At 46.4% G+C, this 22,616-nt stretch overlaps 1 protein-coding gene across 6 annotated transcripts in view; it reads left to right on the top strand.

Annotated features, from left to right (window-relative positions):
• Positions 1-2,590: 2,590 nt before the first annotated feature.
• Positions 2,591-22,616, top strand: part of Lig3 (DNA ligase 3) — a 31,228-nt gene continuing 11,202 nt past the window's right edge. For 3 of the 6 annotated variants that reach the window (XM_050128714.1, XM_050128711.1, XM_050128715.1), the window contains exons 1-19: positions 2,591-2,740; positions 5,043-5,596; positions 8,085-8,228; positions 10,662-10,862; positions 11,534-11,685; positions 12,436-12,602; positions 12,726-12,803; positions 13,423-13,591; positions 15,011-15,166; positions 16,873-17,004; positions 17,571-17,650; positions 18,212-18,299; positions 18,588-18,665; positions 18,911-19,034; positions 19,876-20,018; positions 20,329-20,403; positions 20,767-20,913; positions 21,641-21,848; positions 22,469-22,590. In XM_050128714.1, coding sequence (XP_049984671.1) covers positions 5,047-5,596; positions 8,085-8,228; positions 10,662-10,862; positions 11,534-11,685; positions 12,436-12,602; positions 12,726-12,803; positions 13,423-13,591; positions 15,011-15,166; positions 16,873-17,004; positions 17,571-17,650; positions 18,212-18,299; positions 18,588-18,665; positions 18,911-19,034; positions 19,876-20,018; positions 20,329-20,403; positions 20,767-20,913; positions 21,641-21,848; positions 22,469-22,590 — 2,814 coding nt within the window. In that variant the 5' untranslated portion in view covers positions 2,591-2,740; positions 5,043-5,046. The remainder of the gene's footprint in view (positions 2,741-5,042; positions 5,597-8,084; positions 8,229-10,661; positions 10,863-11,533; positions 11,686-12,435; positions 12,603-12,725; positions 12,804-13,422; positions 13,592-15,010; positions 15,167-16,872; positions 17,005-17,570; positions 17,651-18,211; positions 18,300-18,587; positions 18,666-18,910; positions 19,035-19,875; positions 20,019-20,328; positions 20,404-20,766; positions 20,914-21,640; positions 21,849-22,468; positions 22,591-22,616) is intronic. The other 3 variants (XM_050128713.1, XM_050128716.1, XM_050128717.1) reach the window with 2 other exon arrangements.

Below are 22,616 nucleotides of genomic sequence, written 5' to 3'. Positions count from 1 at the left end.
ACCTCAACTCAAAGATCTACCTGCTTCCGCCTCTCAATGAAAGGCATGTGCCACCATTCCCGGCTTAAAAAGATTCATTTTTTTTAAAGGAGCAAAAGTAATAAAATCTTTCAAGCATTGGTGCTTGAATAACCTAGACATCCACTTGCGAAGAAAGGAAGGGGCAGAGAGGACACGAATAACAGCCCCTAACACTCTTAGTAGAAAGCAGTTCGGTGGATCACAGACCTAAATGTATTGTGCAGAACTTCTCCCATTTCACCAGGGGAACTAAATGAAGGCTACACAGCTCAGGACAGAACATAATTCAAACCTAACTGTGCTATTCCAAAGCCCTATTTCCTCACCAAACTTTTTCTCTCCTTGACAGATCAGGCCTAACCTTTATAAAGAAACACGAGCTTAGCATGAGGACACACCGCTGAATTCCCAGACTACAGGCTGAGGTAGGGAGATGATACATTGGGGACAGACCTACAGCCACACACTGAGACTGCTCACCCCCCAAAAATGGAAAAATAAAAGTCACTGCATTGAGATTTGTGCTAAATGAAACTTCAGTGTTCTTACCAAGGGGGGCAGGGGGAAACAATTGCTAACTTTCATTCTAGTTATGTTTCATGGGGGGGGCTAGTCAGAGATCATTATGGGTGCCATGTACTTCTAATCAAGCAAACCAAACATTGTCAAAGACATAATGAACTTCCTTATAAGGATCTTGAAAATTATCCATTGATAATGAATGGATATAGCTCATGAATTTCATTGCATTGGTGTTTTACCTGCATGTATGTCTGTGTGACGGTGTCAGATCCTCTGGAACTAGAGTTACAGACAGTTGTGAGCTGCATTTGGGTGCTGGGAACTGACGGGTCCTGTGGAAGAACAGTCAGTGCTCTCAACCACTGAGCCCTCTCTCTGGCCCAAGAATTTCATTCTTTTAGAAGTATATGCTGGGGCCGGGCGATGGTGGTGTAAGCCTTTAATCCCAGCACTTGGGAGGCAGAGGCAGGTGGATCTCTGGAAATTCGAGGCCAGCCTGGTCTAGAGAGTGAATTCCAGGACAGTCAAAACCACACAGAGAAACCCTGTCTCAAAAACAAACAAAAGAGTATATGCTGGGTGCCTATTATGTGCAGACAACTTTTCTAGGCATTGAGGATAAAAAAGACGCATAAAGCACTTTGGAGGCAGAGGGAAGCAAGAAGATCAGAAGTTTCAGACTAACACTGGCTTCAGATAGAATTTCAGACAGCCTGGGATCTATAGTGAGAGCCTCTCAAGACACGGGGTACAGGGATACAGAGATCCACTGTACTGCACTGTAAGCTGTAAATCTGTGGCGCGCTGTACTGTGGATGGCAGTGGGAGTCAAGCACGCAGCCTCCTGTTTTCTGATGTCACATTTTCAAACAAGTAAAATTGAACAGGTGAATGACACAAAGATATATTTTATTTAACTCAACGTATCAAACATTATTTCAGCAGATATATTTCAGCAGTGTTCACTCAGAGCACCTCTCGGTTCAGACTGGTCACATGTCTAGCCCTCAGCAACCACATATGCGCTAGTGATAAAGGGTTGGACAGCACAGGGCTAGGGAAACGTCGAGTACAGTTAAGATTCTCCAGTGAAAAGGTTGGTTTTTCCTCATTGGAGGCCTTGAATTTCCTAGGTCCTTCTGATTCTCAAATCCAGGTTTATCCTGCCACAAGTTAAGAGAAGACAAAGAGCCTGTGCCTCATTTCAAACAGGGATCTGGCTGGGCTCGGTCCAAAGAGCCTCGCTCAGCGTTCATTCTCCAGCTCGGTAAATGACCTTATAGTCTATCAGCTCACTCTGGTCATTCATGTCTTATCAACATACTGAGCACATTATACACAGGTAATGTTAGAACATAAATTATTTCAAACACGTACCTTCCTCTCCATCCCAAGGCCACTTTGATATACTGGGTTCGCTTGCCTTAGCATCTCCCGTGACCAGTTTCAACATTAGCTACTAGGCTCTTCGTTCACAACATTCTTTCCCTACAAAATAAAGGCCAAACTCTTCCACACAAAATAGAACTTCGCTCCAGCATCTGCTCTTTATTTCCCTAACAAAGCCCAATTGTTTGCCGTTTCCAGTCTGAACAACGTCACTTACGACTTACGTTCTGCCCTGGATACTTTTAGTTTTGTAAAATTAGCCGTCTCAAACTCACAAAGCCAACCTGAGGTTTAGAAGCAGTAGTACACTAAATGACATATAATCGGGGCCACTGTCCCTGTCGTTCCTTCACAGTTCCCAACTTCCTTTTTAAATTGAAGAAGCCTCTTTTGAATTCAGCAAAACTCATGTGGGCAGGAAGAGAAAATAACGGTGGAAACACTGGCTCTTTCCTTCCTGGGCTCACCGCAATAATGTTTTCATTTACTATCTTTACTATCTAAGAATCTGAGACATTCTAGGAACTTCAGGTGCGCTGCGCCCCACCACCGCCGCCAACGAACCCCACAACGCCTCAGTTCAAACCCTCCAGGGCGGAACGGAACAGAGACACACGTGGCGGCCGGAGGGGGCGGGGTCCGAGGGCGCAGGTCCGGCTCGGCTACTGCGCCTGCGCGCTGCCTCTGGTTCAAGGACCCGTATTTAAAGAGACAGGCGTTCTAGTCATCGTGCGAGGCCCGCGGCCTTGTGGGCTCCTAGGCGGGTGGCCCGTGTGGAGCGTCGGAGCCTGAACAGCCGGGAAGGAAGGTGAGGGGCGGCGCGGCTGGCCGCGGGGCGCGGTGTGGGGAGGGATAGGACCGGGGCCGAGCGCGGCGTGGCTGGAGAGCCCGTGGCTCCTCCCCCGCCCGCCGCTCAGCCTGGGGGCACACCCTCCGTGACGTGGCGGCCCCCCGGGAGCCCACGGGAGGCCCGCGGCCCCTGAGACCCCAGGCGGGCATTGGGGAGGGCAGGATGCCACCCGCGCCCGAGTGGGTGTCCCTAGGGGTCCGGCCGCGGCTCCCCGGCAGAGCATGGAGGCAGATCGGCGAGCTGCTCTCCGCGGCCCCGGGGCTCCTGAGCCTACCCGCGCGGTCGGCCCCGGTGGTTAATTGTCCTATCCCGGGCTGAGGGCTGCATGCCACCCACATGTGCGGAAAGTTGAAGTCCTGCTCTCCCCTAGCTCCTCCTCGGCCCTGCCGTCCTTCACTCGCCTCTCTGATTCTTAAACGTGAGGCTTGGGTGACCCACTATGAGTCTCCCCAGTTAATGGACCTTCTTCCCCCTCCCCCCCCAGTCGTACATTGTTAAATACACAAGTTTGGTATACATTCCCCAGGAATTCAGAACTCTATCTCCAGCCCGCCCTCGAATTCGTTGTGATTTTCCTAACCACCCCATGAAGTACTTCTAATCTTGGAGGATGTTTTCCTTTTGAGATGGATGGGCTTGCCATTTAGCCCTGGCTAGACTGAAATTTACTAAGTCAGACTGTCTAGCTTCGAACTGACACCACAGTCCTTATGTCTTTGCCTTCTGAGTGCTGAGATTACAAGCGAGAACCATCATAATTAACTGTTATAAAAATAAAACTAGGGCCGGGCGTGTTGGTACACCGCCTTTAATCCCTGCCCTCAGAATGCCAGCCTGCCCTACATAGTGACTTCCAGTACGACATAGAAAGTACCCCCAAAACGAAAAATAAACAAATATAAATTGAAGCATGGCATGGTGGCTCACGCCTTTAATCCCAACACTCAGGAGGAAGAGGCAGGCAAATCTCTGATTTCGAGGCCAGCCTGGTCTACAGAACGAATTCCAGGAAAGCAAGGGCTGTTACACAGAGAAACAAAGAAATTAGGCTTGGTGGCTCATACCTATAATCCCAGCTCTAGAGAACTGGAGGCAGGATTGGCTGTTTCGGGATGGCCTTGTTTACATAGCAAGTTGAAGGAAACTGAACCACTTGGCATCTGCCGCACACCCCATGGGTAAGCTCGCTTCCTGTCCTTTCCCTTCCATAGTTCACCAGCTGTGCTGTGCTCTGTGTAGCACAGCAGTGAGAGGGTAAGCTTTCTGTTGACACAGTAGCAATTTTACTTCACACCTGTGTGCGGACAAAAATAGTTTCTAGTATATTGGAAATTAAAACTATAAAGAAAGCCACTAATAGTTGGGCGGTGGTGGCGCTGCCTTTAATCCCAGCACTCGGAAGCAGGGACAGGCAGATAGATGTCTGTTTTGGTTTTGTTTTGTTTTGTTTTGTTTGTGTTTTAATAACCAAGAACAATTACATCGTGTTTATGAAGTTTACCTGTGAAATATAACACGAGATACCTTTAGAAAACAAGCCATTATAACAGATTTGGGATTTCAGAAGAAGGCCCTCCTTTGAGAGGCAACTCATCAGAGCCTATAATCAGATTGACTGCCTGGGTTCAAAGCCGTGCTCAGCCATTTGTTAGCTGTGTGACCCTCAGCAAGTTACTTTCCTTCTCTGCTCCAATTCCATCTGTAAAATGTAACCCACAGTAGTACTTAATTCAAGTAGTAGTTGTTCTAAGAGTAAAATTCTTAGAAACAGAATAAGCAATTTCCTTGCTTAATTCAGCAACCTGAATCAGGGAAAGTTGAAATAACTGGAAGGTAAGAGTCAAAGATAGTGATGGATAAATCAATCAAAGTAGAAGCAGTGATTATACCTAGTACTTCTTATAATTATTTAAGTGCCTTTTTTTGTTTGTTTTTTGAGGCAGGGTTTCTCTGGGTTTCTCACGTTTCTCACAGAGGTCTATCTGCCTCCCAAATGCTCGGATTAAAGGCATGCACCACCACCGCCCAGCTAGAATCTTGGTAATATTTAAAGGGCATCATTCATTACTAGTATCTCATATTGTTGATGTTGCATGCCCCTTTGGAAACTGAGTTTTCCTGTGTTGGAACTCTGCTTCAGCCTAGGTGAATACATTGGGAAGTGCTTGAGTAATCACAAGCTCTGTCTGAGATTCTGGCCATTAAGAAATTGGAAGCCCGTCTTCATATCTTTGTGTTTATTTTCCACCCTTTCATACAGCTATATGACTTTGGCTTTCAAGATCCTCTTCCCGAGAAACCTTTGTGCCCTTGGCAGAAAAGAACTGTGCCTGTTCCCAGAACAGAATTACTGGTCTACCATAAGACAGTTCAGCCAGTGGTCGGAAACAGATCTCCTTCGTGGGTGCCGCCTCCTCCAGAGAAAAAAGCCTGTCCTATCTTTCCAGAGAGGTATTCTAAGACCACGTGCCACCCACCTTGTTTTCTTCCCAGGGTCGCATGTGGGACTCTGTACTAGCTCCTGTGAGATGGCGGAGCAGCGGTTCTGTGTGGACTATGCCAAGCGGGGCACAGCTGGCTGCAAGAAATGCAAGGAGAAGATTGTAAAAGGCGTATGCCGCATTGGCAAAGTGGTGCCCAATCCCTTCTCCGAGTCTGGGGGCGATATGAAAGAGTGGTACCATATTAAGTGCATGTTTGAGAAACTGGAGCGGGCGCGGGCTACCACAAAAAAAATCGAAGATCTCACAGAGCTGGAAGGCTGGGAAGAGCTGGAAGATAACGAAAAGGAACAGATAAGCCAGCACATTGCAGGTGGGTTGGAGAACCTGCTTTCTCAGCTTGCTGGTGCTGGTGCTAATAGAATAGGATGCAAGGAGACTAGAGTCTAGGAGATTTCTTTCTTTGTTTATCTTGCTTGGGCATAATTTCAAATTCACACAGTAGTTATAAGAATAAAATTAATACTAAGAGCATTCACATTCTCTGTACACAGATTTCCCTCTTGATACTAGTCAGTTTCCTCCATCATTCCTGTCTATGGGCTCACTCTACATGTCAGGCTTGTTCTTATTGAGCCATTCAGAAAACATTGTATCATCAGGCCCTGTAGATACTCTAGTGTGTATCTTAAAAATAGGATCTTCTCTTACATGATCACAGTTTACCTGTCAGCCTCAGTAAATTTACCTTGATGCAATACTTCCTTATCTGTATACTGTTTTGTCAGTTGACTGAATATTATAATTTAGTAGTATAAATGTTATAATTTAGTAGTACCCATTGTAGGGTTCAGGTCTAGCATCAGATTGATTAGGTACTGCATCTAATTGTCATGTTTATTTAGCCTCCTTTACTCTGCAACATTTCCAGAGTGTCTTTTTGGTTTTCGGTTTTGTTTTTAGATGTGTTCTTGCCATGACATGTAACTTGGGCTGACCTCACACTTGGAGCAGTCTTCCTGCCTTGTCTCCCCAGGACTAAGATTATAGGCTTGTGTCACCAAGTCTGTCACTCTATGGTCTTTTAGATGTTGATATTTTTAAAGAATAAAAGACCCGCTACCACCGTTTTAGCTGTCACCTTTCTATCTTTACAAACTTGTAGATTACTACTTTCCCCAGGGACTTAAAGTTCATTATGGTACTTAATTGTTCCATATTTGGCCAGCCTGCAGTCCCTTTAGGGTGGCTTCTATATCCTGTAAACCCTAGTTTCTCTTGCACTCTCTCTCTGCAGTCTTGCTGTGTGGCCCTAGCTGACCTTAGATTCTCAGTCGTTTCTGCACCAGCCTCTCAACTCCTGAAGTTGCACACAACTGCCAACCACACCTGGCACATCTTTTTCCTTGCGTTTTAGCTAGGTGAGGTGGCATAAGCCTGTAGTCCTAGGTACTCGGGGGTGCGTGTAAGGCCTGTGGGCCACGTTTTATGAGTACTTATGCATTAGGCATAAAAGGATGCTCTTGACTTCTTCTATGTGTCCTCCCCTAGCTGTGGCAGTAGACATTCCTCCGAGGATTCTGAATTCCCATTAGTGAAAAATAGTTTTGGAAACCAAAATCTGGATGCTGTATGTCTCATCATCTTGGGGTGTATTTGCTTCTAAGTCCTTGGAACAGAACTAGAAAGATATATGTGTACATATACATAGAATCACATATATGCATATATCCACACACACATGTTTACTCCTATATGTGGTTGCTGGGAATTGAACTTAGGACCTCTGGAAGAGCAGCCAGTGCTCTTAACCACTGAGCCATCTCTCCAGCCTCCAGGCCTCTATTCTCAGCCTTTGTTACTGATTCTCATTCAAGGGAAGGGAAATGCAGTCAACAGGAATTTTTCTACCAGTGCCAAACAGGCATGCTCTGCTTTCTTCTTTTTTACTTGGTTGTTTCTATATATTGGGGCTATTCCACAGAGCGAGGTCCAAGTTCTATCTATCAAAATGTGATTACTGGGGCTGGAGAGACGACGGCTCAGCAGTTAAGAGCAAAGGTATTTCATCCTGAGGACCTGAGTTTGATTCTCAGCACCCCCATGGCAGCTCATAATTATTTGTAACTCTAATCCCAAGAGATCTAATACCCTTTTCTGGCTTCCCTGGGTACCAGGAATACACATGGTACCCAGACATACATACAGGCAAAACACCCATTCATACAAAAAAAAATTTTTTTAAATAAATAATTATTGATTTCCCTCAAGTGTATACTTTAAGAAATTATTATATATTGTATAAGAGGTGGGGAATTTTGATGAAATTTCAAGTTACCAGTAGAGGTAAATTGTAGCGCATTACCTTCTCTACGCACTACAGTACGGTTCGTGAGTCAGGCAAGGGGCTGGAGATTGAAACACACACAGCCAAGAATGCTCTCTTTACTGTGGTCTAGGGCAGCTTATATAGGTTCTCCTTGACTAATGGCCACGCCCTAACTCAGCTGCAAGCCCACCGGAAACCACTTCCCTGCCATCAGGAACTCCTGAGGGTCTTGGAGCAGCTGAAAAGCAAGTTGTTTGCTCAGAGCAGCTGCAAGCATAGGAAAACTGGTTGTTTACTCCAGCAGATGGGGTTTAAGCCCCCAACAGTAAATGATCCCCAGATTACCTTTTTCCTCTCTCTGCCCAATACCCTTTTACCTTCTCCCAACACACAAAAAGACCAGCCAGCCTGGGGTCAGAGTACAGTAGAAACTTAGCAAGCAGAGATTTGAGAACTGTTGATAAAATCTCCAAAAGCTTCTTTGGTAGTCTTTCTCTGAAGGACATTTTTGTTCTTTGTGTGGGTCCTTTAGACCTGTCTTCTAAGGCAGCTGGTACACCAAAGAAGAAAACGGCTGTCCAGGCTAAGCTGACAACCACTGGCCAGGTGACATCCCCAGCGAAAGGTGCTTCGTTTGTCACCAGTACCAATCCCCGGAAATTTTCTGGATTTTCAGGTAAGATTGGGTTAAGGCTACTGTTAAGGCCCTCCCTCCTTTGTGTGGAATCTTCTCTGGGGTTCTGGCTGAATGAGAATGCTGTGTTGCCGAGAGTGAGTAGCTGGTGTCTGAGCAGTCGAGCCGCAGCTGACTCTCAGTGCTCCACTCCACAGCATTTCTTTGTGTGCTCAGTCTCTGGTATAGCAGGAACATTAGTTGGTTTCATAATTGCATTTGTCAAACCTCGTCCACTTGAGGTTATTACCTGGGTCAAAAAGATTTTTCTAACTTGCTCTTTCTTTATTGGTGTTTTGTTGTTGTTTGGTTGGTTTGATTTGGTTTGGTTTGGTTTTTCAAGACGGTTTCTTTGTGTAGCCCTGGCTGTCCTAGAACTCCCTCTGTAGACCAGGCTGACCCCGAACTGACAGAGATTCACCTTCCTTTGCCTCCTGAGTGCTGCGGTTTAAGGCGTGAACCACCACCACTTGGCTAGTTCTTCTTTTTTTTATGACAGAATTCTGAGAAGTTGTTTCCCCAAGCTTGCCTAAACTGAAAAGGAAGTGTGGGAGGATAGGTCACGATAGAACATTTTTCCTTGATTTCCCTTGATAGTCAATTGTCCATATATTCCTATGGTAGAGATGTGTGAGCAAGAAACTAGAAGGAAGATCTGAATGACAGGTGTCCTGTTCTGTTGGGAGACAGTAGAGCTCATTAATTAAAGAAGGTGGACTTGGGACAGGCTCTGGATTCAGACTCGATCTCCAATCTCTTGTTTATGTTTTGGCAAGATAAACAAATAGTAATTTGTGATTATATACACACATATGTAAGTTGTTTCTGTTATATAACAAACTACTGTTCATGGACTGGAATCAGTGAAACTTTGCTAGAACCTGTGCTGCAGATGGGAATTGAGAGGATCATTTATTGGCTATAGCAAGAGAAAGCATTGGCTATAGCTTTTGTTCTTTCCTTAACCTGAGAAGTGCTTTTCTGTTACGTTCATTATGCTCATTTTATGAATGAAGTTCAGGCTCACAATGGAACTATTGTTTCCTTGTTGTATTTGTCCCAATAGTGTGTTATTTACCCTATACCCTGTAGCCTGTTTCATTGTTTGAGATAAACAGTTCTTATGACTGACTCAGTTGAAGAAAATAATAAAATAAAACCCTTTGGACTTGAGTAGTTTGGAGGTTCAAAGAAGCCTAGATGTGAAGTCAGAAGAACTGAGGTTTGGTTCATGCTTGACAGCTTGGTGCTTTGAACATGTCTTCACCTGTTTGATCCTCTGTGGCTTTGTCTGTGAATTAAGACATTAGTGCAGTCATGAGGACTATGGGATATAATGTTACAAAAATTATGCTGGATCTGTAGGAGTTTTGCACACACACGGTTAATTTGTTCTGTTGAAGAGAGAGAGAGAGTCTTTGCTAGAGAAATGGCTTACATGGTAAAGGCTAGGCTCACAACCCAGAAATAGAAGAGGATCTTCTGTCCAGGCTGTTCTGAAATTAAGATCCTCCTGTGTCAGACTCTCAGGTGCTAAAAGTACAGGCATGTGCTGCTGTCTCTGGCAGTTTTTATTATTTGAGAACTCGGGTTTGTTTTTTTGTTGGTAGTAGGCCAGGATAGGGATGCAGATAACACACCCTGGTCTTATGGGTGGAATTTAGAAGAGCCGAAAGGAATATGGTGCTCTTGAACTGTGCTTTGGAAAAATCCCCTCCCCACATCAGATTTAGATTCCAGGTCAGATTTACAATGTACAAAACCCAAACCAGAAGCTTTGGTAAACAGCTCCTTCCTATAAGAACTCTGCCTTGGCCTCGTAAGTGATCACAAAAAGGTGAGAAAAAAATCACCGAGGATTCTCTCTCTCAAAATAAAATTGCCTTTTATTTTGACAATAAGAAAAGACAAACTGGAGTGGTGATTCCTGACTTTCTTGCTGGCACACTTGTCTTGGCTCCTTTACCAAGGTGGTCTTGAAAGCTGTCTGCTCTCAGGCCTTGGTCTCATCAGTAAGAAGACACTGAACCCTATAATCTGTCAGGTTTGCACAGCTCTGACAGCCCACGATGGCAATATTTCAAATTAGCATGTTCTTTGGTTTCTTCTCCATTTTTCAGCCCAGCCTTTCTGGAGTCAGAATTAGAATTGCTGAGATCCACCTGATGGCTGTGGCCTGAAAGCAGCCTCTGTTCCTATATGAGATACTCATATAAACAGATGTTTTCAGTCTTCAAGAAGTTGTATTTGGGCCAATTTTACTTGCCTACCCTATGTGTACTTGTGACGAGGGTGTAGTACATCTACCCCCAGTGACTCTTTGTGGGGATTAAATAAAACTATGTGTAAAGTTCCAGCAAAATTTTTATTTTATTCTTTCTTATTTGTGCTTCCCCAAAAGGAAAAATGGATCATCTATGTTGTTTCTCTCTCCAGCAGCCAAAGCCAACAACTCTGAGCAAGGCCCCTCAAACCCTGCCCCTAAGACAAGTCTGTCTGCAAGTAAATGTGACCCTAAGCACAAAGACTGTCTACTGCGAGAGTTCCGGAAGCTGTGCGCCATGGTGGCTGAAAACCCTAGCTATAATACAAAGACCCAGATCATCCAGGACTTTTTGCAGAAAGGCTCTACAGGAGGTAGGGCCATGAGCATCCTGAGTATGTTTTCCCTCTGAAAAGCTTAGAGCCATGACCAGTTCTATGGGTATAACACACTGGTGTCTTGAAATTCTTGATAATCTTGGAATGGGATCCTGTAGCTGTAATTGTCACCAGACCCTGCATATTATATAGCAGCTCTGATCAAGGTGCTTGGCCATTTTCTTTCTCTGCCCATATTTTGTCCTAAGGAGTCAGAAGAACCCATTTGACCAGTAGAGAAATTGTTCACTTGCATATGTGATTAGGTGAACCACATGCCCAGTGTAGAGTAGAATTGTCTGACCCTGTTTCTTTCATAGATCTAGCAAATTGTCACTCCGTATCTGTTACATCATCACAAAGTGAAAGTCAGGGTTTCGCCCAGTGGGAGATCATGGGATAAAGGTGAGGCAGACAAAACCCACAGCCTAGCTTCTACTACTAGTGATAGATACAGGGAGCTGTGGGAAGCAGTCCCTGCCTTTTTTTTTTTTAATTTATTTAGGGCCTCACTGTGTATCCTTGACTGTCTAGGTACTTACTGTGTAGACCATGCCGGCCTTGAACTCCCAGAGATCTGCGGGCTTCTGCCTCCTGAATGCTGGGATTAAAGCTGTGTCCACACCTGGCAGCTCCATTTCTTCATGGAATTTTCCTTTTGTTTTCAGATGGCTTCCACGGTGATGTGTACCTAACAGTGAAGCTGTTGCTGCCGGGAGTCATTAAGAGTGTTTACAACTTGAACGATAAGCAGATTGTGAAACTTTTTAGCCGCATTTTTAACTGCAACCCAGATGAGATGGCCCGGGATCTGGAACAGGTCAGAGGCGGGTGTAGGGAGGCCACAGCCCAGGTGGGACTCTGCCAGGATTTAAAAATGACTGAGAGCCAGGTGACGCACACCTTTAATCCCAGTACTCAGGAGGCAGAGGCAGGTGGATCTCTGAGTTAGAGGCCAGCCTGGTCTACAAGAGCTAGTTCCAGGACAGGCTCCAAAGCTACAGAGAAACCCTGTCTCGAAAACCAAAACAACTGAGCACATCCTGGTGTAGGGAACTGAAACTTACTGTTAGACTGTGGAAGTTGCCAGCGGACACGACTGTTTCTTTCATAAGCTTGATAATTGAAAGCATACCACTGCCAAGCCACAAAAGGCCTTATCTGAAAAGTCAGGACTCGAGACTTCCTTTTGTCTCTCCTGGGGCTGTTCTGAACTCAGGTGCTTGCTTGCTTGTTTGCTTGCTTTCCCTCTTTCTATGTACTTCCCATTTGTCTTTGGCTTGTTCATGGCTCCAGCCTTGCTGCCATGGAAAGTTTCTATTCAAACGTCGACTATTGGAAGGACTGTGCCTCTAAGTTGAAATTCTTAACAGGAATCAGATTGGCTCCATCTTGGATTAGTGCTGTCTCTACTCAGCTAAAGTGAGTGGGTAGCCTTGTGTGGATAGATGGGCCCTTCTAGGAACTGGCTAGGAGAGTTCCTGAGAATGACTCTGGGTAGAACTCTTGATTATCATTAGTCCTGAGCTCCCTGGGGTTGCAGCAGTGGCATTTTGGTTTTTGGAGACAGGGTGACGTGTCTGAGACGATCAGAGTCTTCTTTGAGCAGAGCAAGTCTTTCCCCCCAGCCGCCAAGAGCCTCCTCACCATCCAAGAAGTGGATGCCTTCCTCTTGCACCTCTCCAAGCTCACCAAAGAGGATGAGCAGCAGCAAGCCCTGCAGGACATTGCCTCCAGGTTGGGGAGCTGCCTCAAACCAGACCCAATGACGCTGGGCTAGGGAGGTGGACTGCTCTGGGAGGGAAGGCTTGGAGATGAGAGCTTTTCAGACATAAAGCTGAATATGCCTCATCTCTTTAGGTGTACAGCCAATGACCTTAAGTGCATCATCCGGTTGATCAAACATGATCTGAAGATGAACTCAGGTGCAAAACACGTGTAAGTACCATAGCTTCTCTGACAGCCTGCATTGCCAAGTTCTTCGTTCCCTGCTGCTCTCAGGACTTGGGAGACCTGCTACAGATTTGAACCCTAACTGTTAATTTCCTCTGGGACCCTACTCCCTTCCACACCCATTTTCTCACATGTAAAGTTGAGCAGCTATCTTTAACACAAAGCCGCTACAAGTGAAAGTCTGGAACAGGCTTCTTGCCCATTCCAGCCCCATCCTCTGCCAAGGCTGCACCAAGTAAGGCACAGGGTCTCAAAACTCTGGGTGTTCTGTTTTATCTTTTCCTGTGCCACCTTTGATTTCCAACCTTTTGACTTTGTAACATCTACAAAATTCATGCTCAAGAACTGTTTATTCAGGTTTCAGAAAAAATTAGAAAATAAATCATAAGTTTTTTTAAATAAATTTGACCACTTTGTGGTGGGGCACGTTTGTAACTACCTTTGACTCCATGCGGCTACTGCTGTAGGTTGGACACAACTTCAAGTTAAAAGGAGGGAACTTTAAGGCTACTTGCCCTGCATCTCTCCTGTCTGACAGACTGCTACCCTAAGCCATAGTGTCAGATGTAGAGGTTTGTCTCCTTGCTCCTGTCTGCCTTGGCAGGTTAGATGCTCTTGACCCCAATGCTTATGAAGCCTTCAAAGCCTCACGCAACCTGCAGGATGTGGTGGAGCGAGTCCTTCACAATGAGCAGGAGGTGGAGAAGGACCCAGGTCGGCGACGGGCTCTGAGCGTCCAGGCCTCATTGATGACTCCTGTGCAGCCCATGCTGGTGAGGAGCACTGCCTTGTCCCTATCACCCGTGTCTCTTTAAGTTGCTGGCATCTGAAAGGGTGAAAGGCAAGGGTTCTTCTCTGTAGGTTGCCTAGAGAAGAGTGGAGATGAGCAGAGCAGTGCTAGGCTAGGAAGTAAGGCTCAGAGGAAAGCAGTGTGGTCTAGTATAACCTTAGCGTAGCCTCCAGCACTGCCACCAGCAAGCCCTTGCATCTGGGATGGGTCACCGGGCCTCCTTAGCGCTTTACTTTCCTTGTGGGAGTGGCGTCTGAGACCAAGTAGTTTTAGCATCACCCTTGAGACAGCATAGCCTCCAAGACTGTGACCTCCTGCAGGAGAGCTCAGAGCTGGCAACAGAGCCAGGCCTCGTGTGACAGGGAGAAGCAGCAGCTCAAGGAACAGAGCCTCACTCCAGTTCATAACTTGGGGTTATGAAGGATGGGGCTGGCCCTTCTGGTCTTTATGTGTAGTAGAATCAGTATCTGCTGCTCTGCCACTTGCTGTGAGTCCCCTTGTGCTTTCTAAGGGTATATAGCGATTTTTTTTTTCTTTTTCTGGAACTATCTTATAATACTAAACCCTTGAGTTAGGCTTTTGTGTTTGGGATAGGGAAGAATTCTCCTGCTTCCAGAAATATAGGATAGTCAGTGCCAAAATAGTGTGGTCTCCATGCCAGGGACAGAACCACCTCCTTCACCTAGAGAAGGGACTTTTCTGGCCTCCTTGGGAGTGTTTCCTAGAGTCCTTCCCACAGCCTTGTCTGAAGAATGGTGCTTTAGCACACGGGCTTGGGAAGAGGCCGTGTATGCACAGTTGAGGCTGTTTAGTGGCTGCCTGACCTTTAAGTGAGTGCATAACCTCCCAGAGTTCGGTTCTCTCCTGCAGCGTTTGCCATGTGAAGCATCACCAAAGATGAAATGATGTTGTGTTTTGTGGCTTGACAAGAACCACCAAAATGGTAGTTACTGTTTGGGTCTGGCTGGTGCCAGTATGTGAGTGTGTCTGTGTCTGAGTATCCTCTTGTTCTATCGGTCTCAGATTATAGTCACCCTGCCAGCCTCATTGTCACTGGCCCTCTTCATTTCTACCCCACCATAGCAAGTATGTTTAGTAAGCCAGGTGCCTTGTAAGAGCCTTAATTATTGAGGATGAAAATCTTACTTCAGAAGACTTACTCTAAAATGGATAGCATTTATCTTTTCCAGAAAGCAGACTGTTAAGTCAACTCGAGGTAGATGAGCTATTTTTTTATTTGAGATAATCTTGGTATCAACTAATGCTAATCACAATATAGCATTGCCCAGCCTTTTCAATACCATCACCCCTTTAGCAGCAGTCTGTCCTGGCAACCCCAGCCCTAGGCTCTGCTAAGGAGCCCCAGTTAAAGGGATCCAGCATTTGCTTTCTCCATCCCAAGGCTGAGGCCTGCAAGTCCATCGAGTATGCAATGAAGAAGTGTCCCAATGGCATGTTCTCTGAGATCAAGTACGATGGTGAGCGAGTCCAGGTACATAAGAAGGGGGACCACTTCAGCTACTTCAGCCGCAGTCTCAAGCCTGTCCTGCCTCACAAGGTAATTGTTTTCAGCCAGGACTCTCTCCTCCCTGCCTGTAAGAGTCACCAGGCCAGAACTGCAGGGCCTTTCCAGCTGTACTTCACAGAAGGGAATTTGTATTTATCTGTAAATGAATGGAATTAATTCCTGGACTCTTCTAGTAATAAAAGGCTGCTCAGCTGGGACAGCCAAAGAGCTCCGACTTGGATTGGTGGGATGGGAAAGCGCTCCCTGGATGGTGCGGTGCAGACAGTGAGCTCTGTTCAAGTCATTGGTGTTTCTGTGTCTCCTGTGCTCCTTCTGGGCTAGATTAAGGTTCATGTACAAGGAACTGTTGGGCTATCATTCGTTAGCTTGCTTAACAAGTATTTCTCAAATGCTATGCACTATTGTAGCTAGTGGACATATAAAAGCACAAACAATGGGTAAAGTACTGACCTTCATGGAGCTTATAGTTTGTTAAGTGCACAATATTATGGGGCTGTCTGGGATCCCGGATTCCTGCCCTACTCAGGATTGGTGGGAATTGAGAACCTTATTCCTCAGCCCTTCTCAGCTCCCAGGCCCAGTCTTTTGAGGTCTGTGGAAAAGAAACAGCTGGGTTTATGGCCCCAGTAGCTTGTGAGTAAATGGAATTCCTAGCTTTGCCACCCCCTTCTTTCCCAGTTCTGGCTTGGTTTCTCAGAGTCTATGGATTGGGGAATGTGTTGTACAGTCTAGTATGGACATGGTAGCTGGGCCACTTGTTTTATGTATTCAGCAAGAGCACTGAGCGGTAGTGTTGCATGGAGCTTTACGTGAGGCTCATCTGCTCCAGGGGCACTGAAACTGATCAGTACCTGCTGTGAGAAGGATGGTGTGAGACAGACTGTCTGTGACCTTGGGACATGTGAACACAGCTTTCCAGAATACGTTTTCTTACCTTTCTAAATATTATGGATTGAACCTAGGCTTACACAAGCTAGGCAAGGGCTGAATACTAAGCTATGTCCCCACTCTGGAAGGGCTGGGTTGGGGATAGAGGGGAGTAAGGACGGGTGGTCAGGTCTTTTCTCATCCCACTCCATATCCAAGATAGGGACTGTCTGTGTGCTGCTCTCAGCTGAGGAACTAGACCATTGTCGGGCCCTTTGGTATCCTTTGTCAAGGAATACCTGGGGTTACAGTGGGACCTCTTCCACTGAGCGGTTCAGAAATTAGGGCTTTGCCTATGTTAGGAAAAATACATTCCCAGGGCTCATACTCTGAAGTCAGCAGGAGCTTCAGAGAAGACCCTATTGTCATTACTCACTGTTCCCAGGGCTTTGTTTCTCTCAGCCCTGCAACCTATGTGTTGCCCCATCCCAGTCCTTAGCCCGATAACAGCAATCTTCTGTAGTGGACACTGGTCTCTACCTGCCTGCCGTTCCTCTTTCCTCTCCTCCCATAGCCATCCACCTCCATGTCCTCCCGACAAACTCACTCTATTTCTTCCTTTTTCCTCCAAACCCATAGAACATGACTCCAAGTAGGCTGGCCATTCTCTGGGTCTAAGACAGAGGTAATAGAGCAGATGGTCTGGTCCTCTTTCAGGGACGACTGGCACAGCCAAGCTGTGTATTTCACCCACTGCTTGGGCTTCCACATGTTGTCTCTACTATTTTGCCTGGGCTTTGATCTCTGTGGCTTGGTTTTAAGTCTTAACTGCCAAGTCATCCTTGCCAAAGCTACCTTTCTACTTCCAGGTGGCCCACTTTAAGGACTACATCCCCAGAGCTTTTCCTGGGGGTGAGAGTATGATCTTGGACTCCGAGGTGCTCCTGATTGACAACAACACAGGCAAACCACTGCCGTTTGGGACTCTGGGAGTGCACAAGGTACACATTGAGAGTCCTGTGTGCAAAATGCCTTGTTAATCTAAAAGGTAGTGAAGAGGGGATAAAGGCATGTAGGTCAGGGCCTGTTCCATTGTTTGTTCTTCCATTAAAAAGGAGTTGCTTATTAGGAACTGCTGTAGAATTGAGTTGGTTCCAGTTCACTACATGTTTTTCCATTACTGTAACAAAATACTGGAGGCCACTGGTCTATGAAGCATACCTTTAGATCACTGCTAGTACAGCATATCATGGCAAGGATATGTGACAGAGCAAAATCACTTACATCATGAACTGAGAGGCACAGAGAGGGGAAGTCCCACAATCCCTTTAAGAGCATACCACTAATGACTTAAGACCTTCCCCTACCTTAGCACCCCAGGGTCCAAGCTTTTAACACTTGGGCCTTTGGGAAACGTTAGAGATCTGAAATTTAGTACCATCTATGGATTATTCTATGGCCCAGGTCTGCGCCAACAGACAGGACTGTTCACTGGGGGTTGCAGAAGTAGATTGCTATTCCCCTGATCTCGTGCCCACATGTACTTACTGCCTCATTTCCCCTACAGAAAGCTGCCTTCCAGGATGCTAATGTCTGCCTGTTTGTTTTTGATTGTATCTACTTTAATGATGTCAGCTTGATGGACAGGTAAGTTAGCTAGTGTTTTGATGATTTGTGTGTTTCTTTGTGTTTTGTTTTCATATTTTGCAGTACTGGGGATGAAATCCAGGGCCTTACATGTATTAAGCATATGGTCTACCATTGGATTTTACTCCCTGGCTATCATTTTTTTTTCTTTGGATGGGGTGGGGTGGGTGGTGGTTGCAAGACAGGGTTTCTCTGTGCAGCTTGGGGGTGAGGTTTAGACAGAGTGGAGCATTAGCACAAAAGTTGTAATGTTGACAAACAAAAAACAAGGTTTCAGGTGGGACTAGGACTTATAGTCTGGAATGGAGGTGGTGTTCTCTTGGCTCAATAGAAGAGAAAGCACTGTCATGAACCGGCTGTGAGCCACAGCTCACAGTGGTCCATCTCCAGTGTTGACGAGTTCTTATAACCCTTGACAGCAGAACCGTTCATAGAGGAGCTTGGATCTATAGCTGTCCCTCTCCTGAAACATCAATTTTATCATTGGGCAATGTCCTGTGTTAGAATTCCTCTAGGGGTGGGAGGGAGGCTCTTTTCCCTCAGCTCTGCTGTTTCCCTTAGGCCTCTTTGTGAGCGACGCAAGTTTCTTCATGACAACATGGTTGAAATCCGTAACCGGATCATGTTCTCAGAAATGAAGCAAGTCACAGTAAGTGAAATTCCTATCCTAGGTGGGATTTTAGAACAGAGCAGAGGACCCTATGGAGTATGAGAAGATGAGCCTCAGGCATTCTTAATATGGAGTACATATATTACATAATTTTCTTCACTCTGAAGGGCGGGGCATGAATCTTCCTAGGCAAGCGGCCTACTTCTCAAAGCCGCAGCAGCTCTTTAAGACCATTTCCTTACATCTAAATACGTTTCTACAAGTGTATAGAAATGAACACGGTGTCTGTTCTCTCATTGTCTGCACATCTCTCTTGCTGTCCCTCAGAAAGCCTCAGACCTGGCTGACATGATAAACCGGGTGATCCGAGAGGGCTTAGAAGGGCTGGTGCTGAAGGATGTGAAGGTAAGATGGCTACACCCTTGTCTTTTCCTGCTGGAGATGACAGGGTCACTGGAGGTGGGAGAGAGTGAAAGCTGCATGGGAGTCTTTCCTACTTACCTGGGACAGGCCCATCCTGGATCTGAAAATGGCTTTGCATGTGCTATAGTGCCTGGAGACAGAGGTCTGGCTGGGCCACAGTGGTGAAAAGACAGGCCCTACCCTTCTGGAGTTTGCACTCTCTGATCTGTTTTCTTGTGTCCCCTCAGGGTACATACGAGCCTGGGAAGCGGCACTGGCTAAAAGTTAAGAAAGATTATTTGAACGAGGGGGCCATGGCTGATACAGCTGATCTGGTGGTTCTTGGGGCCTTCTATGGGCAAGGGAGCAAAGGTCAGTGGTGTCTGGTCCCCATGGTGGTACTCTATCAGAAGATTCACACTGGCCGCCTTGCTAGTTCGATCTGCTGGTCATGGATTGCTTGGTCTTGGGATCTGGGGCCTTGATCACATCAGGCAGTGGCATCTGGGAGCTACAGGCTGACACACAGAAATCAGTTAAGAGCTTATGCCCCCCAAGCCTTTCAACCTAAACTGATGACTAGCACCCACATAGTGAAAGGAGAGAACTGACTCCCACAAGTTGTCCTTTGACCTCCACACACTACTGTAGTATGTTTGAATACTGGAGTATGATTGGCTACACACAAGTAGACATTCACAAAAAAATAAATAACAAAAAATGTTTTAATAAAAAGGGGAAAATAAAAAGAAGCTGATCAAGAATACCTTCTGCTGTTCCAACACAAGGGAGCTCAACATCAGCTGTTTGAAGACCTCACTGACAGCTTCCTTCTCAGAAAACTCTGTTTCCTGATTGGGGAGAAGGATGAGATCTGAGATCTTAAGGCAGTGTCAGGTTATGTCCGCTGTATCTCAGGCACTGTCCAGTTCTCTAGAGCCCAGTAATTGTGATTACTCTTGGCATGTTTTTTGTGTGGGGGTCGTGGGAGGGGGGAATGTTGGTTTTTTTGAGACAGGGTTTTTCTGTGTAACAACATTGGCTGCCCTGGAACTCAAGGCTGGCCTTGAACTCAGAGATCTGCTTACCTCTGCCTCCGAGTGCTGGGATTCAAGGTGTGTCCCACCACTGTCTGGCTACTCTAATATTCTTGATGCTAATGCTCTGGTCCTTGCCCATTCTAACCCATACTCAATTCATGTTCCCCTCCCAGGCGGCATGATGTCCATCTTCCTCATGGGCTGCTATGATCCTGACAGCCAGAAATGGTGCACTGTCACCAAATGTGCCGGAGGCCATGATGATGCCACACTTGCTCGACTGCAGAAGGAGCTAGACATGGTGAAGATCAGCAAGGTGAGGTCGAACCCTGGCCCCAACAGTCATCACTCCCGAGACACAGGATGTGCTCTGAGGACTGAGGTCTGCAGGTCTGGTTTTAATTCAGTAAGGAGCTTGCTTCTTGTCCATAGGAGCAGGAGTAGGCTTCCAAATCTCAGAGATCCTGCCATGTGAATGGTGGCCTGTTTCCTGTGGGCCACAGCCTCTCTGGAGAGGGGTCATTTTTTTTTTTTTTAAGCTAAGCCACATTTCAGTTTCATTGCCAAAGACTTAAACCTTGCTCCAACATGACAGTAAGCCCAAAACAGTGTCTTTTCTTCTTCAGGATCCCAGCAAGATACCCAGTTGGCTGAAGATCAACAAGATCTACTATCCTGACTTTATTGTTCCTGACCCAAAGGTATCAACTTGATGGTTTGTGGTCCCCACCCCAATAGTATGTAATTCTCCAGTGCCACAGAAGTTAGCCCAGGCTTGCTAAACGTCCACCCAGGAAGGGACTAGGATATTCAGCCAAATGACAGACACAAAGCTAACCAGCCATCACTGAAGACTCTCCTTAGTAGAGGGGAAGCAAACTCCCATCCACTTGTCCAAGGACCTGTTGTAGAAGGACCTAGCCCAGGCAGGTTTCAAGGGGAGGCAGAACTGGCTCACATGCCTCCTGGGTACATCTGTGCTTTTTTTCCCCGTTTGCCATTTTTCTGGCTGCTGAAGATTTCCTTCTTGGCCATAAATAATCTTCCTGTTTCATTCCTGACAGAAAGCTGCTGTGTGGGAGATCACGGGAGCAGAATTCTCCAAATCTGAGGCTCACACTGCTGATGGGATCTCCATCCGATTTCCTCGCTGCACCCGAATTCGGGATGATAAGGACTGGAAATCTGCAACTAACCTCCCTCAACTCAAGGTGCCAGCTCCTTGGCTTTCTAAATGTCCCCCACCCCACTGTCTTGCCCTTAAAAAGAGTTTTGGGTTTCTGGCTGTTCTGTCTTTTGGCTTGTTACCTTTGTTCCACAGGGACAAAATAAGGAGAGCAATTAAGAGTTGAAACTTCCTCCCAGCTCACCCTCCTCAGGTCCCCTGAAGGCCCCCTAGCTTCCCACAGCCTTTTTAGGAGTTGCCCCAGGCCACAGTCCTACTTCACTAAGAAATGTGGTTTAGGGGCTGGAAAGATGGTTCAATGGGTTAAGAGCACTGGCTGCTCTTCCAGAGGACCCAGGATCCCCAGCATCCACACTGCAGCTTACAACTGTCTTGTAACTCTAGTTCTAAGGAATCTAGTACCCTCTTCTGGGCTCTGTAGGCACCATTTACGTAGTACACAGACATACATACACATTTTTTTAAACTAGGATTTAGGGAGAATGTAAAATCGCACACCTTTAAAATTTTGGCAGAGATAAAGTTTCTCTGAGTTCAAGGCCAGCCTGGTATATATGGTAAATTCCAGGCCTGGCAGAGCCAGTCCAAAAAAAAAAAAAAACAAAAAAACTTGGGTGCCACAGAAGGTCACTTTCACCACAGTTGCTCAGATAACAGGGCCCTACTTTATTGCCTAACTACGTGTGCCAGGCACCACTCACCTAGACCCAGGGAAGGAAGTGGCAGCACCTGACTTCCTCCCCACTTCTTAGGAACTGTACCAGCTGTCCAAAGAAAAGGCAGACTTCACCGTAGTGGCTGGAGATGAGGGGAGTTCCACTACTGGAGGTAGCAATGGTGAGAGTGAGGGCACTGCTGGGTCTGCTGTACCCCACAAGGCCCCCAAGACACCTCCCAGTAAGTCCTCTGCCAGTGGCAAGAAGACCGAACAGAAGCTGAATAACTCCAATAGCAGAGGTGGTAAGTAAGAGGGCCTGAGGTGATGGAGAGGGATGTGGGTAGTAAGAGATGGTAGGGTAGACAGATGTCTGTGACTAGGTGTCCACTACAATAGACATTCAGTGCATTCCTGGCATGTGACTAGCCATGGGCCAGAAACTGTTTTACCAGGCAGGCACCCCTATCTGCTCAGTAAACCTGAGTGACAGTACTCGGGAGAGCCAGTCTGACTTGGGAATGAGCCGCCTTGGAGCTGAGTGGTCTAGCTGATAGCCTTGCTCCCTGTTTCTTTCATGATCATAGCAGAAGTGCCTGACCCATCTCTTGGCTCCCTGACTTCCAAGGCCAACAGCAGTTCCCTTTGTCCTCTTCCTTCTTTGGTTTGGTTTTAGTTTTGTGATTTTTTTTTTAAATTTCTTTTTGGTTTTGTGATTTCTGTATAGCCAGGTTTACACCACGCTGGCCTTTGACTCACTGTGTGGCCCAAAATGACCCTGAACTTCTGAGCCTTCTGCCTCTACCTCCTTAGTGCTGGGATTATAGGCATGTCCCAGTTTGTGCAGTGCTAGGGATTGGACCTGGTGCCTCATACATGCTTGGCAATTACCTAACTCCATACCATGACCTCTGCTGTCCTGCAGGCAACAAGGTGATTCCAAAGCCTTCCCCCATGAAACCAGGAGACAAGCTGACCACGAAGTCTTCTCCAGTGAAAGTGGGGGTGAAGAGGAAAGCTGCTGATGAGACCCATTGCCCGACAAAGGTGAGGGAAAGAACAGTGATGGGACA

Source organism: Alexandromys fortis, unplaced genomic scaffold, assembly GCF_014885135.2.
Source record: "Alexandromys fortis isolate MF-2015 unplaced genomic scaffold, M_Fortis_MF-2015_v1.1 scaffold_80, whole genome shotgun sequence".
In the NCBI taxonomy this organism is placed as follows: Eukaryota; Metazoa; Chordata; class Mammalia; order Rodentia; family Cricetidae; genus Alexandromys; species Alexandromys fortis.
Note: the sequence above shows the minus strand (reverse complement) of the source record. Positions and strands in the feature narration are given on the sequence as shown.